General features: G+C 34.5%; 1 protein-coding gene across 3 annotated transcripts in view; it reads right to left on the bottom strand.

The window, feature by feature from the left end:
- Positions 1-19,769, bottom strand: part of SBF2 (SET binding factor 2) — a 466,812-nt gene that overhangs the window by 189,550 nt on the left and 257,493 nt on the right. For all 3 annotated transcript variants that reach the window (XM_072725665.1, XM_072725663.1, XM_072725664.1), the window contains exons 7-13: positions 19,328-19,460; positions 17,892-18,000; positions 15,545-15,658; positions 12,405-12,482; positions 11,227-11,340; positions 10,168-10,296; positions 6,862-6,960 (exon numbers count right to left, since the gene is read on the bottom strand). In XM_072725665.1, the coding sequence (XP_072581766.1) occupies positions 6,862-6,960; positions 10,168-10,296; positions 11,227-11,340; positions 12,405-12,482; positions 15,545-15,658; positions 17,892-18,000; positions 19,328-19,460 (776 nt within the window). The remainder of the gene's footprint in view (positions 1-6,861; positions 6,961-10,167; positions 10,297-11,226; positions 11,341-12,404; positions 12,483-15,544; positions 15,659-17,891; positions 18,001-19,327; positions 19,461-19,769) is intronic.

Genomic DNA, 19,769 nt, shown 5'->3' with positions numbered 1-19,769 from the left:
AGAATATGCCTAGGGCTTAAGGAAAACTCGGCTGAGAATGCACTTCAAATAAAAGCAAAGCAAGCAAAATAAAACAAAAGCCCCAAACTCTACTGGAAATCCCAAGTAGGCAACATTGGGGAAAATATTTCTTTCCACATGTTGGTCTTAGCAGTGCATGACAAATGAATGTGACCTTGTTTGCAGCTACCAAGTTCCCCGTATTAATTTAGGTATTTAATAATTATTTAATGTGCACTGGGACGCCTGGGTGGCTCTAGTGGTTGAGCATCTGTCTTTGGCTCAGGGCGTGATCCTGGGGTTCTGGGATCAAGTTCTACATCGGGCTCCCTGTGAGGAGGCTGCTTCTCCTTCTGCCTGTGTCTCTGCCTCTCTTTGTGTCTCTCATGAATAAATAAAATCTTTTAAAAAATTATTTAATGTGCACCAATTATTCATAGAGTTGTATGAAATATCATGTTATACAAATTTTTTCAGACATCGCTGAAATCAATACTATTACTGGACAAAGTCATTGAACACTGACAAAATGTAACTGGGCTTTGCCTAGCTATGAATACAATACTGATGCAAGGAAACATTTTCAATTTTCTATCCTCACAGGACCTTTAATGATCATCCTACTGAATTAACGTGGCATCCTTAATACAACTAAATTTGGTATATGACTTTAATATCTAATGTGATGGTTGCCCTAATCTAGGGTTTCTGTACCATGGCATTATTAACATTTCGACCTAGATAATTCTTTTTTGGGGTGAGAGGGATAGTGAATGTCTTGTATATTTTAAGATATTGAGAAGCATTCCTGGCTTCCGTGTACTAGACGCTAGTAGCACATCCTCTCCAGCTGTGACAAAGAGAAATGTCTCCAGACATACACCAAATTTCTAGAGGAGAGGGGTTGCCCCTGTTGAGAACCAATGCTCTAATTCATGATTCGAGATGGAGTATTTTAAGACAAATACTCTTCGCAAGTGCTGAAGGATCATGTAATGACTAGGTAAGGGACCTATACTTTCACTCACCTGCTGACATGCAAATTAAAACTCTAAGATACTACACACTTATAAGAATGGCTAAAAACAAAATAAAACAAAAAAACAATGATACCAAATGTTAGTAAAGATGTGGAACAAATGGAACTCATATATGGCTGGTGGGAATGCAAAATGGTATAGATGTTTGGGAAAACAGTCTGGCAGTTATGAGTTTTCTTATAAAATTAATATTTTGTTAACCATATATCCCAGCATCCTACTTCTAAATATTTACCCAAGAGAAATGAAAATTTATGTTCATTTATGTTCTGCATATGTTCATAATTGCCAAAATTGCCCTACAGTTAGCTAATGGATACATCCATACAATGGAATAACACTCAACAATGAAAAGAAATAAACAACTGATACATGCAGCAACAAAGAGGAATCTGAAAGGCATATGCTAAGTGAAAGAAACCAAACTCAAAAGCTACATACTGACATTACAGAAAAGGCAAAAACGTCAGAGACAGAAAACAGATCAGTTACTAAGAGCTTGAGGTGGTAGGAGGAAGTGATTATAACAAATTAAGGAATTCTGAAGGGTGACAAAAATGTTCTGTCCTTGTTGTAATGGTGATGGTTGTATAGTTTCATTTCATTTCTTTGAATACTTTCATTTCAAGATCATTTGTCAAAATCTACAGTACGTTAAAAAAGTAAATCTTACTATATGTAAATTGTATCACAGCAAATGTGACTTAAACAAATAAATAAGGGGAAAAGTGTGATTTTTATGTTTGGGTTAGGGACTTCATCACAAAAATCTAAGTAAGTGGTTTATGTTTTGACTTAAGACTAAAGATAATCACAGTATTTTACTTCCTTCCTATAACAATAACAAAATCCTTTTATTTACAGTTAGCAAAGGGTACTAATATCATCAGTGTAGATTAAATTTGCCTGTAGTGAGTTTAACTTTATGTTGCAATGTAAAGGGTATAGATCTTATGGGACTTACAAAGGCTATTCTTGTACGTGGGCTTTGTTCTCCCATTAGGATTTCAAAATCTATCCATTGCAATCCTGGGCAAAAAAAAAATATTCTTACAGCACAAATAGAAATCTCATATTATTCTGCAAGAAACCCCAAGTCTTCTCATTTTTCCTTTAAATTTTAAGAAAACTGTCAAATTACAGTCTAGCAAATACTTACGTACTATTACAGATACAAAGCAAGTTAGAAAAACTGTACTTTGTAAAACTGTAAAATACATGTCCAACTGATTTCTTGATGCCTTGGAATGGAGGTTTTATAAAGTTCTTATCTTGGCCTATCTTAACATTCTCATTTTGTGCATAGCTACTGGTCCTTTATAAGTGTGTATGAAAATCACAGAGACAAAGCCAGTAAGTACATAAATGTGCTATCATATAGACAAGAGGAGTCTGAAAGCCAACTCAAGCAGACCCAGACCCAGTACTATCAATTAAGAATGGAAAGAAAAGCTGTATAATAAATGACAGATAATCTTCATGGTATAAAACTTGCCAATGCTTAACACAACTTGTCTCAAATGGAGTTATTTCCTTCCTTCTCCTTCATGTCCACTTACCATTCCCCTCCTCGACTTAAGTCATCAAATTCTTTCCTTAGTTATTAGGAAGCTCCAGAAAGTTAAAAGAGCACCCAAAATGAGTTACAATTCATCCAACTCATATCTTTCACATTCTGACTCACTAAAAAGCAATATAAAGGAGTGGTGAGAAGAAACTGAGAAATTAAGGTTCCTTTTGAGTACTTCAAAGATAAGCAAAGCACAGAGACTAGGTACACATACCAGACTTCACTGCAACAAAGTATTTACAAACATCTAAGTGGAATCACCAGGTCTCAATTCTAACCCAATAATAAGGAAACAGTCAAATTATATGGTTGATTCTTGCTTACCAAAAGGGAATTTTAGAATGTGATAAAAAAAAAAAAAATCCCTGACTAGTTAAAAATAGAAACATCTGGATTATTTTCCTTGCTTTGAGATCATCCTCCCTCCTTCCCCTAGACTTCCTGCATGACCCAAAAAAGTAACTTTACCATCATGCTCTGCTTTTTAACTTTGTAATGTATTGATTTCTGGAATGTTGGAAACTTGCAGAATTTAGAATCTTACAACCAGAAGGAATCTCAGAAAGTCTGATGACAATCCAGGGGATATTCTGAAACTCTTACTGATCAGGTACATGTATTTCTTTTGAAGGATATTAGAGATATTGTATACCTAGAAAATGCCTCACACTAGCAGATGCCTATAAATACATACTGAAAAAATGGAAGTGATTAAACTAAATGGAATAGAATAAGACTGATGGGGAGGAATGCCCAATAAGGGTTAATAAATGAAGGGCAATATACTTCTCTTACCTAGTAATACAGTCCCTCATGGTGATCACTTTAAAAGTGTTGTTTTTAAAGGATAGGTGTTGTTTATGTTTTACATTTATCTTTAAGAAGGTATAATTTTTAACTGCTCTGCCTTTCCTGGGCCAGCCTCCTGTCCACCAGGAGTGCTGGTGCCCGGGAACCTCCATCCCTTCCCAAAGGGCCCCTTGAGGGACATCAGGATCCTCTGTCTGTGCCACAGCTGAGTGTCTTCCTCCAAGAGAGATCTGGAGCACAAAATGAGAGATTTCACCTCCTTTGGGAACAAGAAGCTCTACTTTTGATACCCATGCCTTAGTGTGTTTACTTGAAGAAAATGGGTTCACAACCCAGCAAGCAAAAATCACTGGCTGCGTTGGTCAAGATCATAGACACCAGGGAATCCCCAGGTGGCTCAGCAGTTTAGCGCCTGCCTTCGGCGCAGGGCATGATCCTGGAGTCCCGGGATCAAGTCCCACATCAGGCTCCCTGCATGGAGCCTGCTTCTCCCTCTGCTTGTGTCTCTGCCTCTCTCTCAGTCTCTCTGTGTGTCTCTCATGAATAAATAAATAAAATCTTAAAAAAAAAAAAGATCACAGACACCAACGTAGATATCATCTACAAGGATATATGGTCACCAAGATGCAGCAGGAGATTGCCGCTCAGCAAATAATGTCTTAGGCTACTAATGTGAAAAAAAGATATTATTTTGGAGAAGAGTGATTTTCAGCCCTTGGAGCAGAAAATCAGAAAACAAACCTTGAACTACATCAGTTAGAACAAGTAATGGAAGAAGTAATCAAAGTCCAAACAGATACCAAATTAGACTTCAATCTAGAAAAGAACATGGTGAAATAACTGCATTAGTTGAATGAAAGGAAGATGCTAGAAGCAAGGACAGAAAATCATGCCCAGCAAGATTGGGTTTCATCCAGACAGGAAGACAGAAAGAGGTCACTGGCCTCAAAACCATGCTGGGGGGGCAGCCCCAGTGGCGCAGCGGTTTAGCGCCGCCTGCAGTGCAGGGCGTGATCCTGGAGACCCTGGATCGAGTCCCACGTCAGGCTCTCTGTATGATGCCTGCTTCTCCCTCTGCCTGTGTCTCTGCCTCTCTCTCTCTCTGTCTCTATGAATAAATAAAATCTTTAAAAAAAAAAAAAAACATGCTGGGGTTGCACAAGCTCAATAACATTAAATATTCAGCAGGGTTTCCATTTATGTGCCTAACAGTAGTTCTGGGATTTTTATCACCTATGGATATAATAACGTGTCTATTTAAAGAGAAAAAAAAGAATATATAACTATTATTTATTTCAGTTTTCAGTTTTGTGTCAGTTTAGTGTAAGCTATGTAATATGTAGTATTACATATTAGTAGGATGTAGTATAAGCTATCACAAAACTTAAGTTCCAAGATAGCAAGAAAGGAAATTACTTTGTTTTTGCATCAGAGTGGCTTGGCACAGTACCTTACATATGCGATGTACTTAGTCATATAACAGGCACAAATCTGTGTCAAAACCCCAGCTCTGGTCACTTAAAGGCTATAAAATTTTACAGCTCAGAATAATCTTATAAAGATCTAAGAAATAAACATACAGTTATTCAAGGGATCAGTCCCAAAATCTCAAACACTGATTCCCATTGGATGTTTTGCTATTTTTTTGAAATCTATCAGTAAATCACTCCTACTGGGCAAGACAAAAACTTTCTACCTCTGGTTTCCTCACCTATCAACATCTGCCCTATTTATCTCACAGGGTTATTTACAAGATCAAATGCAAAAGTATGATAAAGTGCTTTATAAAGAATGAAGTATAAAATCTGTCATTGGAAGTATCACTATTTTTCCAGTTGGAGATGAGCCAGCCTAATGGAGAGAAAGAAAATAGGCTTAGGAATTGGACAGATGAAAGTTTCTGAATTTAAAATCTGGATTCAATCACTTCATAGCCATACAATCCTGAGTCAATTATCCTCAGTAAAATGGGGATAATGACACCTATCTTAACCTGTGGTTATGAGGATTACAGATGATGCATATAAAAGTGCTTACTCCCATGTTTGGTACACTGTGCTAAACACTCAATATTCATCACTATTACAATAAGTCAACAGAAATTTCTCACATGGTCATGCAATACATTAGTTCTACACAGCCATCATAAATGGCAAAGACCAGTACAGAACGCACATTTTCCTTCTCACAGAACTTTTTTTTTTAAGCTTCCGCATATTAATCAAGAAATAGATTTATACTGGACATAGTTATATGTGGAGTGTAGAGTATTAGTTAAAGGGATAGATTTTAAAAGAACTTCAGAAATAAAATATACAAATAATTGAATAATATGAAACAAACACAATTTAGAATTCCTGTTTTTATCCAATTATGTCTCAGATTTCACATGAACGTGACAAAGCACTGACTGATGACCCCATGTCCAAAAGGTCCATCTATTCAATTAATTAATTTAAACAATACTAGGATAACCAACCCCAAATCCTTCTTAAATATATTTCCTGAAAAATGCATCTTCCCTTAACTTTCCCCTGGAATACCATACTTTCCATTCTCTTAGTAAAAGTTTCAACTCTGGGTGGCTTCACACATAGGAAGTATGACTAGTAATCATTAGCCAAAATCCATTTTTTTTGCATGTACATAATCTCCCTATCACCTTAGGTTCTTTTCTGTCTTGGCATCCAAACGATTACTTCACACTTTATCACATCCCAATCTTTATAACTTACTGCATTTCTTCTATACAAGGAATATTTCCATCCTTGAGTTTCTGTGGTCACTTAATAATTGGTTTTCTTTCTTTCAGCTTTTTACTCTCTATCTGCTCAAAACAATACAACTCAAACAATTTTCCTGATCCAGATGACAATCACTGCACCACACTAAAGCAGAGCATATCGGTCAATTCTAGTTCTGGTCTCCAATGAGTCTAATCTTTACATCTTAAAAATGAGCAGTATGCTCTTAAGAACACAGAGACCTAAATGAAAATCACAATAAGGGCACATAGCAGACTGCAAAACCATGATTAAGCTATCTTTATAGCATACCTGATTGACAGGAAAATCACTTTGAACTGTAATATCTTGTAACTTATAATCCGAAAAGTTTTAAGTCAGAACAAAAAGATTATTACTAGAAAGATGAAGCTTCTTAGTTTTTTAAATAAGATAATTACATACTTTTAAAATTAACTATCTGGGATGCCTGAGTGGCTCAGCTGGCTAAGCACCTCACTTGATTTTTGACTCAGGTCATAATTTCATGGGTCCTAGGATCAGGCCCCCAGTTGGGCTCCATGCTTAGTGGGGAAGCTGCTTGAAAGATTCTCTCCCTCTGCCCCACTCCCAATTTGTGCACACACATGTGCTCTCTCAAATAAATCTTTAAAAAAATTAAATTAAATTAATGACTATCTAAAATATATTTACTTACATTTTTGAATAGTTGCTCAGCCAGTTCTCTGACATGCTTTATTATCTTCAATGGGTTATTTTCTTCAACTTTAATTCGCTCTACTTCAAAAGCTACCAACTTGGAAAAAGAATCAAATGGCAAAACATCAACTCCAAAATATGCTAAATTAGAAAACTGTGACAATTTCATACAATTTTCAAACCAAAAAGCATCTAAAATACATGCTATTATTAAAACAAAATCTTTTACATTTTTGCTGGGTTTCACCTCTATTCTAGAATTACAGAATCAGTCAAGTCTTTTGATGGTTTGGTGGTCTCTCCCTGATGATTTGGGGCCTGATTTCTTCATGGGAAAAGTCATTTCTGCAATTGGGAGAGACCTTCTCATTTTCCAGGCCTCATACGGAGAATTCTTGCACTCAGAGAATTTCAGATGATCAGAAAGTCTACAAACACTTCCCTAACTCACAAAACATGAACCAAATGTTCAAGTCAGGTCACTCAGGCTTTAGTCCTAGCTCTGCTGACAGTGTGATTTGGAACAAGTCAGTAAAACTCCTGAGCTTCAGTCTTTTCATCTCTACTATCAGATGGAAAAACAAAATGACCTTTGGCCTCCTTCTAGCTCTCAAATTATATAACTCTAATCCATTTCCCCCAGTAAATTAATTTAGTGTACCATAGAGAGAACTGTGTGGGTGTATCCATTTGAAGTAGAGAGAAGAATATTAACAGGAAAAATATGTATATGGGAAAGAAGGGTAAATAGATGGATGATTTTTTTAAAAAAGGGTAAAATATAGGATTTTTTCCTTCTGGAAACTAACAGATTCACTAAAGAAGACAAACATACAAAACTATGACTTCACCTATTTTAGTTCAAGATTCAGAAAGATTGTCAAACAAAGGTAAATATACCTTTCCTTCTAACAGGCCTATTTGACGGGAGTGGGGACAAGACAATACACAATGTAAGTAGCCTCTCAAAGCCTCTTAAATCTTCAGACTGGTAGACTGCCCTAGGTTAAATGAAAACAAGGATCCCTTTCCCAGGAGCAAATGCTATTTTTCTTTAAAAGCACATTCAAGGGCAGCCTGGGTGGCTCAGCGGTTTAGTGCCACCTTTGACCCGGGGCGTGATCCTGGAGATCCAGAATCGAGTCCCACGTTAGGCTCCCTGCATGGAGTCTGCTCCTCCCTCTGCCTGTGTCTCTACCTCTGTCTCTCTCTTTCTCATGAATAAATAAATAAAATCTTAAAAAAAAAAAAAAAAAAAAGCACACTCAAGCAAATTAAATGGCCTAACAGGGGTGGAAGGAGAAATTACTTAGGTCAGCATTTCATTCCGTTGAGGTCTTTGACTGAAATATACATTTACACAACTGGCTTTTAAGTAACAACATAAATTAGACACCAAAAATCCTAATTGTAGGCAGAACACAGAACTGGATGAACGCTAAGGGGAGACTCAATAGCATCATTTGCCTTAGCATCATTTCCAATCAAGAGGCTATATGTATATCTTATGTATATAAGTGCAAATTATAAAAGGTAAGTTGCCACATAAAGTTAGAGACCTAACATAAAACTTAATACAGACTAAGTGGCTCTCAAGTCATTTACTCTGGGAAAGTTTGGAGGAAGTGGTGAGACAAGAGCAGACCATGAAAACTAGGAAGCCATGGTTACAATGAAAGGTAGACAGAGGATACTCCAGGCAAGGGAAAGATGTACAACAATAGTCAGAGATCATGGCAAGCAAGCGTTCTGCAGGCAATCAATCTGACTTAGTAGTTGTGATGAAGCTGCCAGAATGAGTTACTAAGAGAATTTAGATAGACAAAAAAGTAAGGTATATAAACCAATGTTACTATTCAGAATGCTTTAGAGACTAATAAAATTCGAGAACTAGAAAGGACTCTGGAGAGCATCTAATATAACTCCATAAAACATTATATATCAATTACTTAGTTCAGGATATAAAAGCTGATATATACATATATTAGTATTAGTTAGTGATCAATCATATTAAATGTTGGTATTAGGGGATCAGTGATTATTAATTGATCAGAAAGAACTACACACCACCGAGCATCTCTCCTAAGTCTTTAAACGCTTTTGTTACTAACTAAGGTATTTGGTGCAGATCTCCATACTCAGAACCACAGCATGTGCCCCTTCATTCATTATCTGTGATTACTTATCTTTGCAGAAAATAAAAGATCTTTCTCGGAACCGAGGATAGAACTTGGCTCCTATATTCTTTATATAAAATAAAACCACTTGCAGCAAAACATGATCACTGTTACTATTCTCCAATATCTTAGGTGCTAAGAGTGTTTTCCTTTCATATACTTCACAGAACTTTTAGATTTATTGGTTCCAATATAGTGCTCTTTCAGAAATTGAAATGGGAATAATATTCATTGTTCTATCCACCAGAATGAGCTGCTGTAAATGCAGTTAAATGATAAATGGAAAGATGTGTTAAAGTAAATCATGATTAACACAAAAGAGCATCCTTATTTGGAGTCACATTTGTCCTAATTTTCCCGTTATATGGCCAATTCCTTGAAGATACGGATGAAATCTGCCTTCCATACATTTAAGATCTCCTATGGGAGACAGATCAATGTTGAATGCCACTAAGCAAAGATCATAGGGGAAGAGAGGGAAAAATAAAATAAGACAAAATCAGAGAGGGAAATAAATGATAAAAGACTCCTAACCATAGAAAAAAACTGAGGATTGCTGGAGGGGAGGCGGATGGGGAATAGGGTAACTGAGTGATGGGCATAAAGGAGGTGTAATGAGCACTGGTGTTATAGGCAACTGATGAGTCACTGACCTCTGCCTCTGAAACTAATACGTTATATATTAATTAAATGAATTTAAATCCTAAAAAAAAGAATGCCACTGAGCCAAACTATGGCTTTATGATGCTAATAGACTAAATGTAACTATAGTTTGAAATCACATACCTATATATTAAACCTAGACCTTTCTCTCGATGAAACTGATAAAAAGAATCATTGTACTTATTGCCTTAAAAAATAAGCTTGTCAATTTTTCAAAAAGATTTTAATGAACTATTTAAATTCAGTTGTTCAAGATACTTAATGTATTTCTGTGACATCTTATATTTTCTAATTTTTCAAATCCACATTATAAATATCAAGATCTAATAAGCATAATAACATTTGTATTATTTGATATTTAATTTATAATATATTTAGGATTTTGATTAAAATACTATTTCTTTACTTTTAACCACTAGTCCAATTTTGTCTGTAAATATGCATTCATTTGATAAGAACTATACCTCATCAAAGAGATCACAGGATCTATAGGGAGGACCTCTTTCTGAAACAAAACCTGCAAATGCCATTCCATTAAGAACTTTAGTGAGGAAATCGTTCTCAACCAAACCACGCTGCCCCAAGAAAGCTGTCTGTAAAGAAAGAAAAAAGTAAAATGAATAATTTATCACCTAAAAATGGATGAATGGTCAAAACAAAAAGAGATCAAAGACTGAATAAATATCTTCATGCATAAATGTGGGGTTATAAAATATATTCTCTCAAAAAGGACTTTTGATACCTGAAATATTATATTAGAATAAAAATGAGTTTGTCGATAAAGCAGGAGAAGAAACAAAAAATTAACACTCAATTTTAAAAGAAAAACCAGGGGATCCCTGGGTGGCGCAGTGGTTTGGCGCCTGCCTTTGGCCCAGGGCGCGATCCTGGAGACCCGGGATCGAGTCCCACATCGGGCTCCGGGTGCATGGAGCCTGCATCTCCCTCTGCCTGTGTCTCTGCCTCTCTCTCTCTCTCTCTCTCTCTCTCTGACTATCATAAATAAATAAAAAAATTTAAAAAAATATTTAAAAAATAAAAAATAAAAGAAAAACCAATTTAGGGGTGTCAGGGAGGCCCAGCTGGTTAAGCAGCCAACTTTTGATTTCAGCTCAGGTCATTTCCTCAGGGTGGTAAGCTGGAGGAGCCCCGTGTAGTTGGGCTCTGCATTCAGTAGGGAGTCTGCTTGAGATTATCTCTCTCCCTCTCCCACTACCCCTCTTCCAACTCTCTCTTTCTCTCCAAAATAACTAAATAAATCCTTAAAAAAAAAAAAAGAGGAAAACCAATTTAAAATTAAGTGAACTCTAAAGAAAACATGTCAGTTTCATAGTGTTATTAAAAATTATCATCTAATCATACAAAGCAGAGACTTAAAAAATAACCACATTAAAAAAAAAAACACATTTGATAAACTAAGGTCAAAATGCATGGCTAGAAGAAGACAACTAAGTTGCTAAGTTGTTTTATTAAATTAGAGGCCACGTTTTGGACACATACAACACAGTACTCTATCATCTTACTTTGTGAAAATGTATTACTGGTTCTGCATGAATTCTTATAAGTTGTAGGCATGATCTATACCCTTGGAAGAGTTGTGCAAATAATCTAAGAAAAACTGCACGTACTTCTTTATCCTAAAAAATATAAGACAAAACAAGTTAGGTAACTGAATTTCTTTAAAAAAACAAATGAAATATCACAAAGACAAAAGTTGAAAAGAACCTGAGAGATTATTTAATTAATCTTTCTGCACTTCCTACACATAAGTCTTACTCCTGGCAGCCCTGGGTGTTAGGCATCTAGCCTATAACATTGTTGAACATAGTAGGCTGTTAAACAGTTGTTTTTTCAAGTGAGCCAAACAAAGCTTGCCTTTAGTAGATCGAATTTTCCTCTCAGAAAAAGCCAGTCTCCCTCTTCACCAAGTTAGAGAAGGACATCTTTCCCAAGTCAATTGATTTTTATATCCATCAAAAGAATTATAGTCACAAATAAAAAAGAAAAAAATCTCAAAAGACTGTGTTTTAAAAGCTTATGAAATTCTTTCAAAGTTTATCCAACTTATAAAAATCTATTCCTATATTAATAAGGTATGACTTTGGTTTTGATAATTCAGGTTTTAATAAAATCATAGTTTTAGAACTGAACGGAAACTTACAGATTTATTTGGTCAACTCCTGGATGAAGAAATGCTCAAGAATGTTTAAATAACTAATCAAAGGTATCCAGTTCTATAAGGCTTCTGATGGCCACAAAGCTCAAGTCTAAGGAATGCACTGAGCAAAATTTTAAAGGGGTCTTTATTATATATACTAACCCTTACTTACATGGCTTCCAGTTAGAACTTATTTTCATCTACCCATCAAACTTGACTCTCTTATATGTGTTTCCATTTTTTGCAAGCTTCCCTTTTAATCTTTGCTGGTCCTTTCCATTTAATACTTCGCATAGTTTTCCAGGCTATAGCCCAACTTACTCTTGCCTCCTTGGGGCAACAGCAGCCCAGTCAATGTGCTGCCCTATGGATCCTCTGGGAGCAGATAGCAAGATCAGTCAGTGACAGTTCTAATTTCTAATTCGGTACACTTATTATTAAGCAGTACATCTGACTGTCACCACACTCAGCTTCTTTAACAACCATACAAATAAAAGTACAGCTCTATTTAAAAACATCAAATTTAAGTATTAAACTTCTTACCAGCATTTTTGAGTGGGATAAAGCTGTTCGTGGAGGGGGAAAAGCATGATCTGCTACTTCCAAATCTGGGTGTAGAATCTAAAGTAAAGAAATTTGGTTATGTACAAAATCTAAATTTCAATAAAACCTATTATTTAACTAACTTACTTGGAGTACTGAGAGGAAAAAGTGTCAGTACATAAATAACAATATATTCCCTCCAGGAAACAATGCAGTTAGCTGAGGTGCTCTGTGTGTACTATTGTGAAAAGGTCTATCTATCTATCTACACACACTGATAAACATAGAAATGTAAAGTCCTGAAAGAATATACACTGAACTATGAAATATTAGTTACCTGTGGGAAGGGAACAGGCTCGGGCAGAGTGATTTGTCTATATAGCTGAAAATGTTAAACAAGCATTTGCTTTTATGTTTATTAGTGTAGTTAAAAATTAATTAACTGAAATACTGAGGATCAAATGAATAAGCTTATGGACTTCACAGTCTAGAAGGGTAAAAGGACAAAACAACATGCAAGTACTATAACCATATAAATAATAATATATATGAAACCTCAAGTATAATTCAACCTAGGGAAAGCTAAAAAAAAAAAATGGTAACATTTGAGTTAGGCTTTGAAGAAGATCAGGCTGGGGAGCAGGTAGGTAAAGTAAAGATCTATGCAAGACTTAATGAGAAAAAGATGAAACTTCACAAGTAGCAAATTTTTGTCTTCGCAAAATCATTTTCAAATACTCAGGTTTTGGTAGCATACTTATACTAGATGAAAAGACATAACAATACTTAAAACTGACAGTAAGGTATTGACAATATTTGTAATCCAGCTACCTAATCATCACTATAATAATATAGTATAATTCATGTCTAGAAAATCATCCATGGTTATTATACAGTTCAAGTACTGTGTTCCCATTTGATCACAATTATTTACTAACCAAATGAAGCTCCTATAATTGTGTGTCAAACCTCCCACCCAGTTCATCAAATGTGATTTCTTTTTGGTTCTAGTTTGATAATACACTATGTTCTTATGTCTTATTTACAGTACCACACTGTACTACACAATTCACCATTGTGCTTGACAACTACAAAAACAAGTATACTCAGTTTTACCAAACTCACTGATCAATTTTGATGCCACAGGTATTGCAGGTTAAGGTATATCAGTGTGCAGCAAAATCTATACCAGGAGACACTGACTTAAGAACTAAAATTTTTAAATTTGTTAATTTTTTAACTTAATCCCCAAATAACTATAAATATCATCATTAAGTAATCATATATAATATTTAGAAACTTATTTATGGTTTATAGAAATATTAAACATTTTTAATCACTCAAATATACCTTCTCAACTTCTGCTATATTCATATACTATCCATGCTGTTATTTAGTTAATATTTTTCTTTAAATTGTCTTTAAATCAACTTACCTATTTATATCTAGTATTTTCTTAGGTGATATTACCTATGAAAGCATAGGTTTTATATGCTATTTTTATTATGACAAATACATAATTATTAAAATAAAAAAGGTTTCCACATGTGACCCAAAATCATCTCCATACTTTACTCTGGTAAACAGTCCTTTAGTCATCCTATGCATACAACATTCATCCTATAGATAAGGTCCAGGAAACAGAGACCTAGAGATATAATGTGATTTGCTCAATAGTACCAAGTGGCAAGATGTACAGTGGAATTTAGGTCTCCTGAGTCATGCCCTTATATTCTTTCCACTCTACCACACCTTGTATCTATATTATGTTAGGAAAAGTCAGTCTTCTCTAAATGTTCACATCTTATAGATACCACTATTAACAATATACAGACTAATATAAATTTGAAAATATTCTAAAAATAAAATCCTTTCTAATAATCCTAGACTTCTGAGTTCCTATTTAAGTTACTACTTAAGGGGGAAATTTTAATTAATTTTTTTAGATTTATTTATTAATCTCTATCCCAATGCAGGGCTTGAACACATGATCAAGAGTTGGTATTCTTCCAACTGAGCCAGCCAGACACCCCATCAGGGGAAAAGTTTTTAAAACAGCTCATATTGGAATATTATTCAAGCATATGAGGACTAAGGTGTCTGGGTAGCTCAGTCAGTTAAACATCCAACTCCTGATTTCAACTCAGGTCATGATCTCAGGGTTGTGAGATTGAGTCCTGTGTTGGGCTCCATGCTGGGCATAGAGGTTGACCTCTCCCTTTGCCCTTCCCCTCCTTACAAAAAAGAAAAGAATATGAAAGCTTTAGTTCTAGCTTGAAAAGAAATGCAGAATTTCTAAGATTCAATTTTCTGATGATGAATTAATTGGCACCTAAAATTGTGTCAGTAAAATAAAATGCTCTGATTTAAAAAATCAACTGAGGTAAGGGGTGCCTGGCTGGCCCAGTTGGTAGGACATGTGACTCTAGAGCTCAGGATCATGAGTTCAAGCCCCAAGTTGGACATGGAGCCTACTTAAAAAAAATGTAAAAAAGAAGTAAATCAACTAAGGTAAAATAACTATAAAAACATTAAATGTGCCAGTGAGAAACACTCAAGAAACAAGATGTATTAAAACTTTACTTCGAAAAAATAAAAAAATAAATAAAATTAAAAAAAAAAACTTTACTTTGAAGAATGCTAGATATTTAATCTATCAGTAAGTTACAGGGTTCTTTTTTTTTAGTAACTTGAAAACATTGGCAAGACAGTATCACACTGTTTTGCAAGTAGCACAACTACTAAAAAGGAATGAGATGTCAATAAGGAGCTTGAAGGATAAGGAGCAATATCCCTTCCAATAAGGGATATTAGGGAAATCAGGGATTTTGAGGCAGAGCCTGGTCTTATTTTCACAGGTGTGTTGGTATGTTTCCAATACCTAACACAGTATTTGGTATATGTTAACTACTAAATAACTATGCTGAGTGAAAGAGTGAATATAGAACAAACAGAATTTAAAGTGTATTCTTCAGGTAATATCTAGTGAAGAATTCTATTCTAAATATTCTGTGATAATATATCCATGTTTTAAGAACATACAACTCTTTTTAAAGTAAGCATACTGCCAATGATATCTAATTCCAGTTACCTAAGTTTACATTTAAATCAAAAGAAAATTACTATTAAAAATGTCATACCAAAGAAAGAGCTGCTTGAGTCTGATGTAGAAGTGGTTCCGGGAGGGAAGAGAGGTGAATGCATTCAGGAATTTTAATAGTGCCTCCATCCAAATCTGCTATGATTACATCTAGCTAAAGGAGATAAAAAATTAATAAATAATTAATAAAATGTATTTATTGTTAAGCAAATTAACCTGGTCTTCATTAATTCAAAATGAGAAGAACCAGGTGTGGAAGACTCTTGGCTGTCCATAGCAATAGAATGTTGGGTTCATGACTTCCCAGTTACCATGTATTTCTTAGCTTCCATTGAAATTAGGTGTGGCATATGATTTTCTGCTAATGCAATGTGAGAAGTGATGTGTACACTTTCAGGTATTCAGAACAGACAGGACGTAAGGATTTCCTATGCTTTCTCCTTCCAAAAACTCAATCTATGAACTGGCAACAACCTAACCTTGAACATTCAGATGATAACAATGCCTGAGGGGATTCTGGTGGAGAAACAAGAAGGAAAGAAGTTGGACCATGAATGAGTTCATGGAGTAAGTCGGTCTGGTATAATGGAACACCACTATGGACTGCTGCATTCATGTTAAATAAAATTCCATTTTGTTTGAACCATTGTATTTTGGATGCTTTGGTATAGTTTAGTCATATCCTAAATAATATATACTCATTACAAGAGTTAAAGAACTAGTGTACATCAAATGGTACTGTTTGAGTGTTTAAGAAACTGATTTTTAGCATTTTACAAAAGTCTTTAAAAATAACTTACACAAAAATGGAATAGAGAAAATAGCCAAGACTGCTGAAGCTATTATGCTGATAATAGGCTTAAAATTCATTCTAATTTATTCATTAAAAATTAAGAAATTTGGGCAGCCCAGGTGGCTCAGCAGTTTAGCGCTGCCTTCAGCCCAGGGTGTGATCCTGAAGACCCAGGATCGAGTCCCGCGTCGGCTCCCTGCATGGAGCCTGCTTTTCCCTCTGCCTGTGTTTCTACCTCTCTCTCTCCTCTCTGTGTTCCTCATGAATAAATAATATCTTTTTTAAAAAATTAAGAAATTTATTTTTGGAAACATTTGGCTTGTCCTACCTCTAGAAACTTTGTGGTTAGTGGAAAAAATTACCTCTTAACCAGACAGGGATGCTTCTATTAATACTAACTAGGTTTTACTAAGTATGTTTATTGATTTACACATATTTTTACACGGTAATATCAAAGTTAAATAGGAACTAGATATTAACATATAAAGGAAGAAAAATAATTAATATATGCATGAGGGTCCTGTTTATAATTACAATGTTGAATTGTCTTTCGTTAGTTTTAATGACACCTATGATTTGATTACAATTATAATCATGTGTTAAGTACCAACAGAGCTTATGTCTTTGCTGGCATTTAAAACTAAAACAAAAGGAGGATTACAAAATTTGAAGAATCTGTCGATCACAGATGTCATATAGACCAATCTTTCAAAAAAGAATTTTTCTTAAAATCCCTGAAAAGTAACATGGAATTTGCTCTTTGCACTCGACTTACAGTAGTTGAGAGTACATTCCTCACATAAAGTAACCCATTCTTCATCATTGGGCAGCTCTAATAGTTGAAAGCCCTTATACTGAGAAGAAATTTGTTTCTATACCCACTACATCCACTGATTCTCTTTCAGCCTTTCAGAGCTACAAAAAAATACTTATCTTTAGCTATCAAACAATATCAGGTTATTATCTGAGAAAATTTCCTTAAGGGTCTCACAGGATATAGTTTCTAGTCTTGATAGTCCTTGATGTCCTTCTCGAAGCACATTACTTTGTGACAGTTCCTCTTAAATAAGTTCAGTACAGAGAGCTTAACATGTTATTCCAGAACTGACTTAAATACAGAGTATTCCTTTTTTCCCTTTGGTATTTCTATTCATATGGCATTAAGAACAGAATAATTTATATTCCACTAAAATCCTTCATTCTTTTGAAAAGCTTTTGCTTTTTAGCTACCAGCCATTCAGCATTAACACAGACCTCATTTCAAAATAGAAATATCTTAAAGCACTCATAACACAAGAATAAACAGAATACTATTTTAACTTCCTTTCTCATATATAGGATGGAGAATACAGAAAGATAAAATTAATATGCCAAAGAGGGGCATTTTAAAATATTAATACATTCATGTTATATTCTATATTTGCTATAAGTAATTAATATATTTCTATTTTTGTGATGCTTTTCTTCCAGCTAATCTTTCTTACTGGGAATGCAACAGAACTGAAAATAGTAATTAGTTGAAACCTTAGTGGACTCAAAGAACTATGATAAGGTTTTGGCTTCAATAACTGGCAATTTAAAGATGAATACTTACAAGTTCATGGATATCAGTTTTAAAGATAGAATGCACTCCAATAATAAAAGGCGTTGGGGAACTTAAAACTTCCAGTAGCTGAGCCGGGAGAATGGGAATATAAGGATAACTGGAAATAATAAAAGCATATGTGAGATATATTTGTTTTCCCATAATATGAACATATTTTCTTTCATTTTTATGTGGTCTGAATTTTAGAATCCTGCATTTAGAAATTATCAATAATATTCTCATGGTTGTTAAGATTAAATTTTTAAAAGAAATATTTAAAAAAATCTTTATGTGAAAGAGATGATTAGATGTAATAAGATGTAAAGTAAATGGAACCCACAGCAGCTCCCTTATCCCTAATCCCTCTAAGGCAAGCAGTCTCTTTAAGTTTGTTAATCTTGCTTGAAAGCATTTTTCCTTACATAAAAATCTGACATCAGCAGGCAACAACGACTCCTTAATAGGCCTTCTCCCTCAATACTGATAATGATTCATCTAAATAAAACAATCATTCAAATTCTATTTTCTGTATTTGATATTTGAATTCAATCAGAATAGCAAAGTACAAAATTAAGGCCTAGAATGCTCTCTTACCTAGGGGTTACAAAAGGTACAAAGGAAAAAAAAAAAAAAAAGGTACAAAGGTTTTTTTTAAAAAAAAAAAAGAAAGAAATTTTTTAAAATTAAAAATTTTTAAATTTTAAATAAAATCTGGAAACAATCTAAATTTTTTCTAGTTTGTATGAACTTAAGTTTCCAAAATGTTATTATTATCAAATCGATGAAACAATATATTAGAATAAAATATTCTATTCATAATACTATCAGGGCATCATTGTTTAGATGTTTTGTCTTTTTACTTTTTACTATGGAAAATTTTAACATGCCCCCTCCACCCAGAAAGTCCAGAGGAAAAAAGGAAAATGAAGCCTCATGCATCCAAGGCAGATTTGACAATTACCAATGCAAGGTCTCATATATGTTTCTACCCATTTTTGTCTTTTTCCCTACTGTATTATTGAAGTAAATCCCAGACATCATATCATTTATATATAAATACTTTAGTAGGTATCTAAAAAAAAGGTAAGGAATAGTTTTTAATAAATCATAATACCATTATAACTCCTAAAAATTAGTAACTCTTTAATATCAAATAATGAGGTAAAACTAACTTAAGACTTTTACCACCAATTATATTCAAAGAGAATTAAATGTTGCTGACAATACAATTCAAATTATTTTTCACTAAATTAATCAACAATCAGTAATGAACTTGGAAAATTTCCAAATTCTAGGTTAGATTTTCATCAAAATCATGTGTACAGCATAACTTTGTAAAACATGCCCTTGAGGTTCAAAACTGTTGTGCTAGGACATTTCAACTAACCATCAGTAAGTAATGCAGAATTTGGGAATAGATTAAAGTACCAAGTTAAAAATCTCACCTATATTTAAGAGGAAACATTAAAGATTCCAGAGCTCTGCAAGCATCACTCAGTCTCTGGAAACTTGCAGAATGGAAGAGAACCTTATTTTCTGTGAGAACTGCACAAAAGAGGCTGAGGACATTTTGAATTCCTGAAAACACAAGAGCAAATGCTTACCAAATGCACTTCATTTTTTTTTTAAGATTTATTTATTTATTTATTTATTTTATGATAGACACACAGAGAGAGAGAAAGAGGTGGAGACACAGGAGGAGGGAAAAGCAGGCTCCATGCCGGGAGCCCAACACGCAGGACTCAATCCTGAGACTCCAGGATTACGCCCTGGGCCAAAGGCAGGCGCCAAACCGCTGAGCCACCCAGGGATCCCCCGCACTTCATTTTATAAGTGCACTTCATTTTATAAGCCAGCAAACAGACAAAAAATGATATGGAATGAAAA

This window comes from Vulpes vulpes, chromosome 11 (genome assembly GCF_048418805.1).
Source record: "Vulpes vulpes isolate BD-2025 chromosome 11, VulVul3, whole genome shotgun sequence".
Classification (NCBI taxonomy): Eukaryota; Metazoa; Chordata; class Mammalia; order Carnivora; family Canidae; genus Vulpes; species Vulpes vulpes.
The sequence above is the reverse complement of the archived record's forward strand: the minus strand, read 5'-3'. Positions and strand labels throughout refer to the sequence as shown.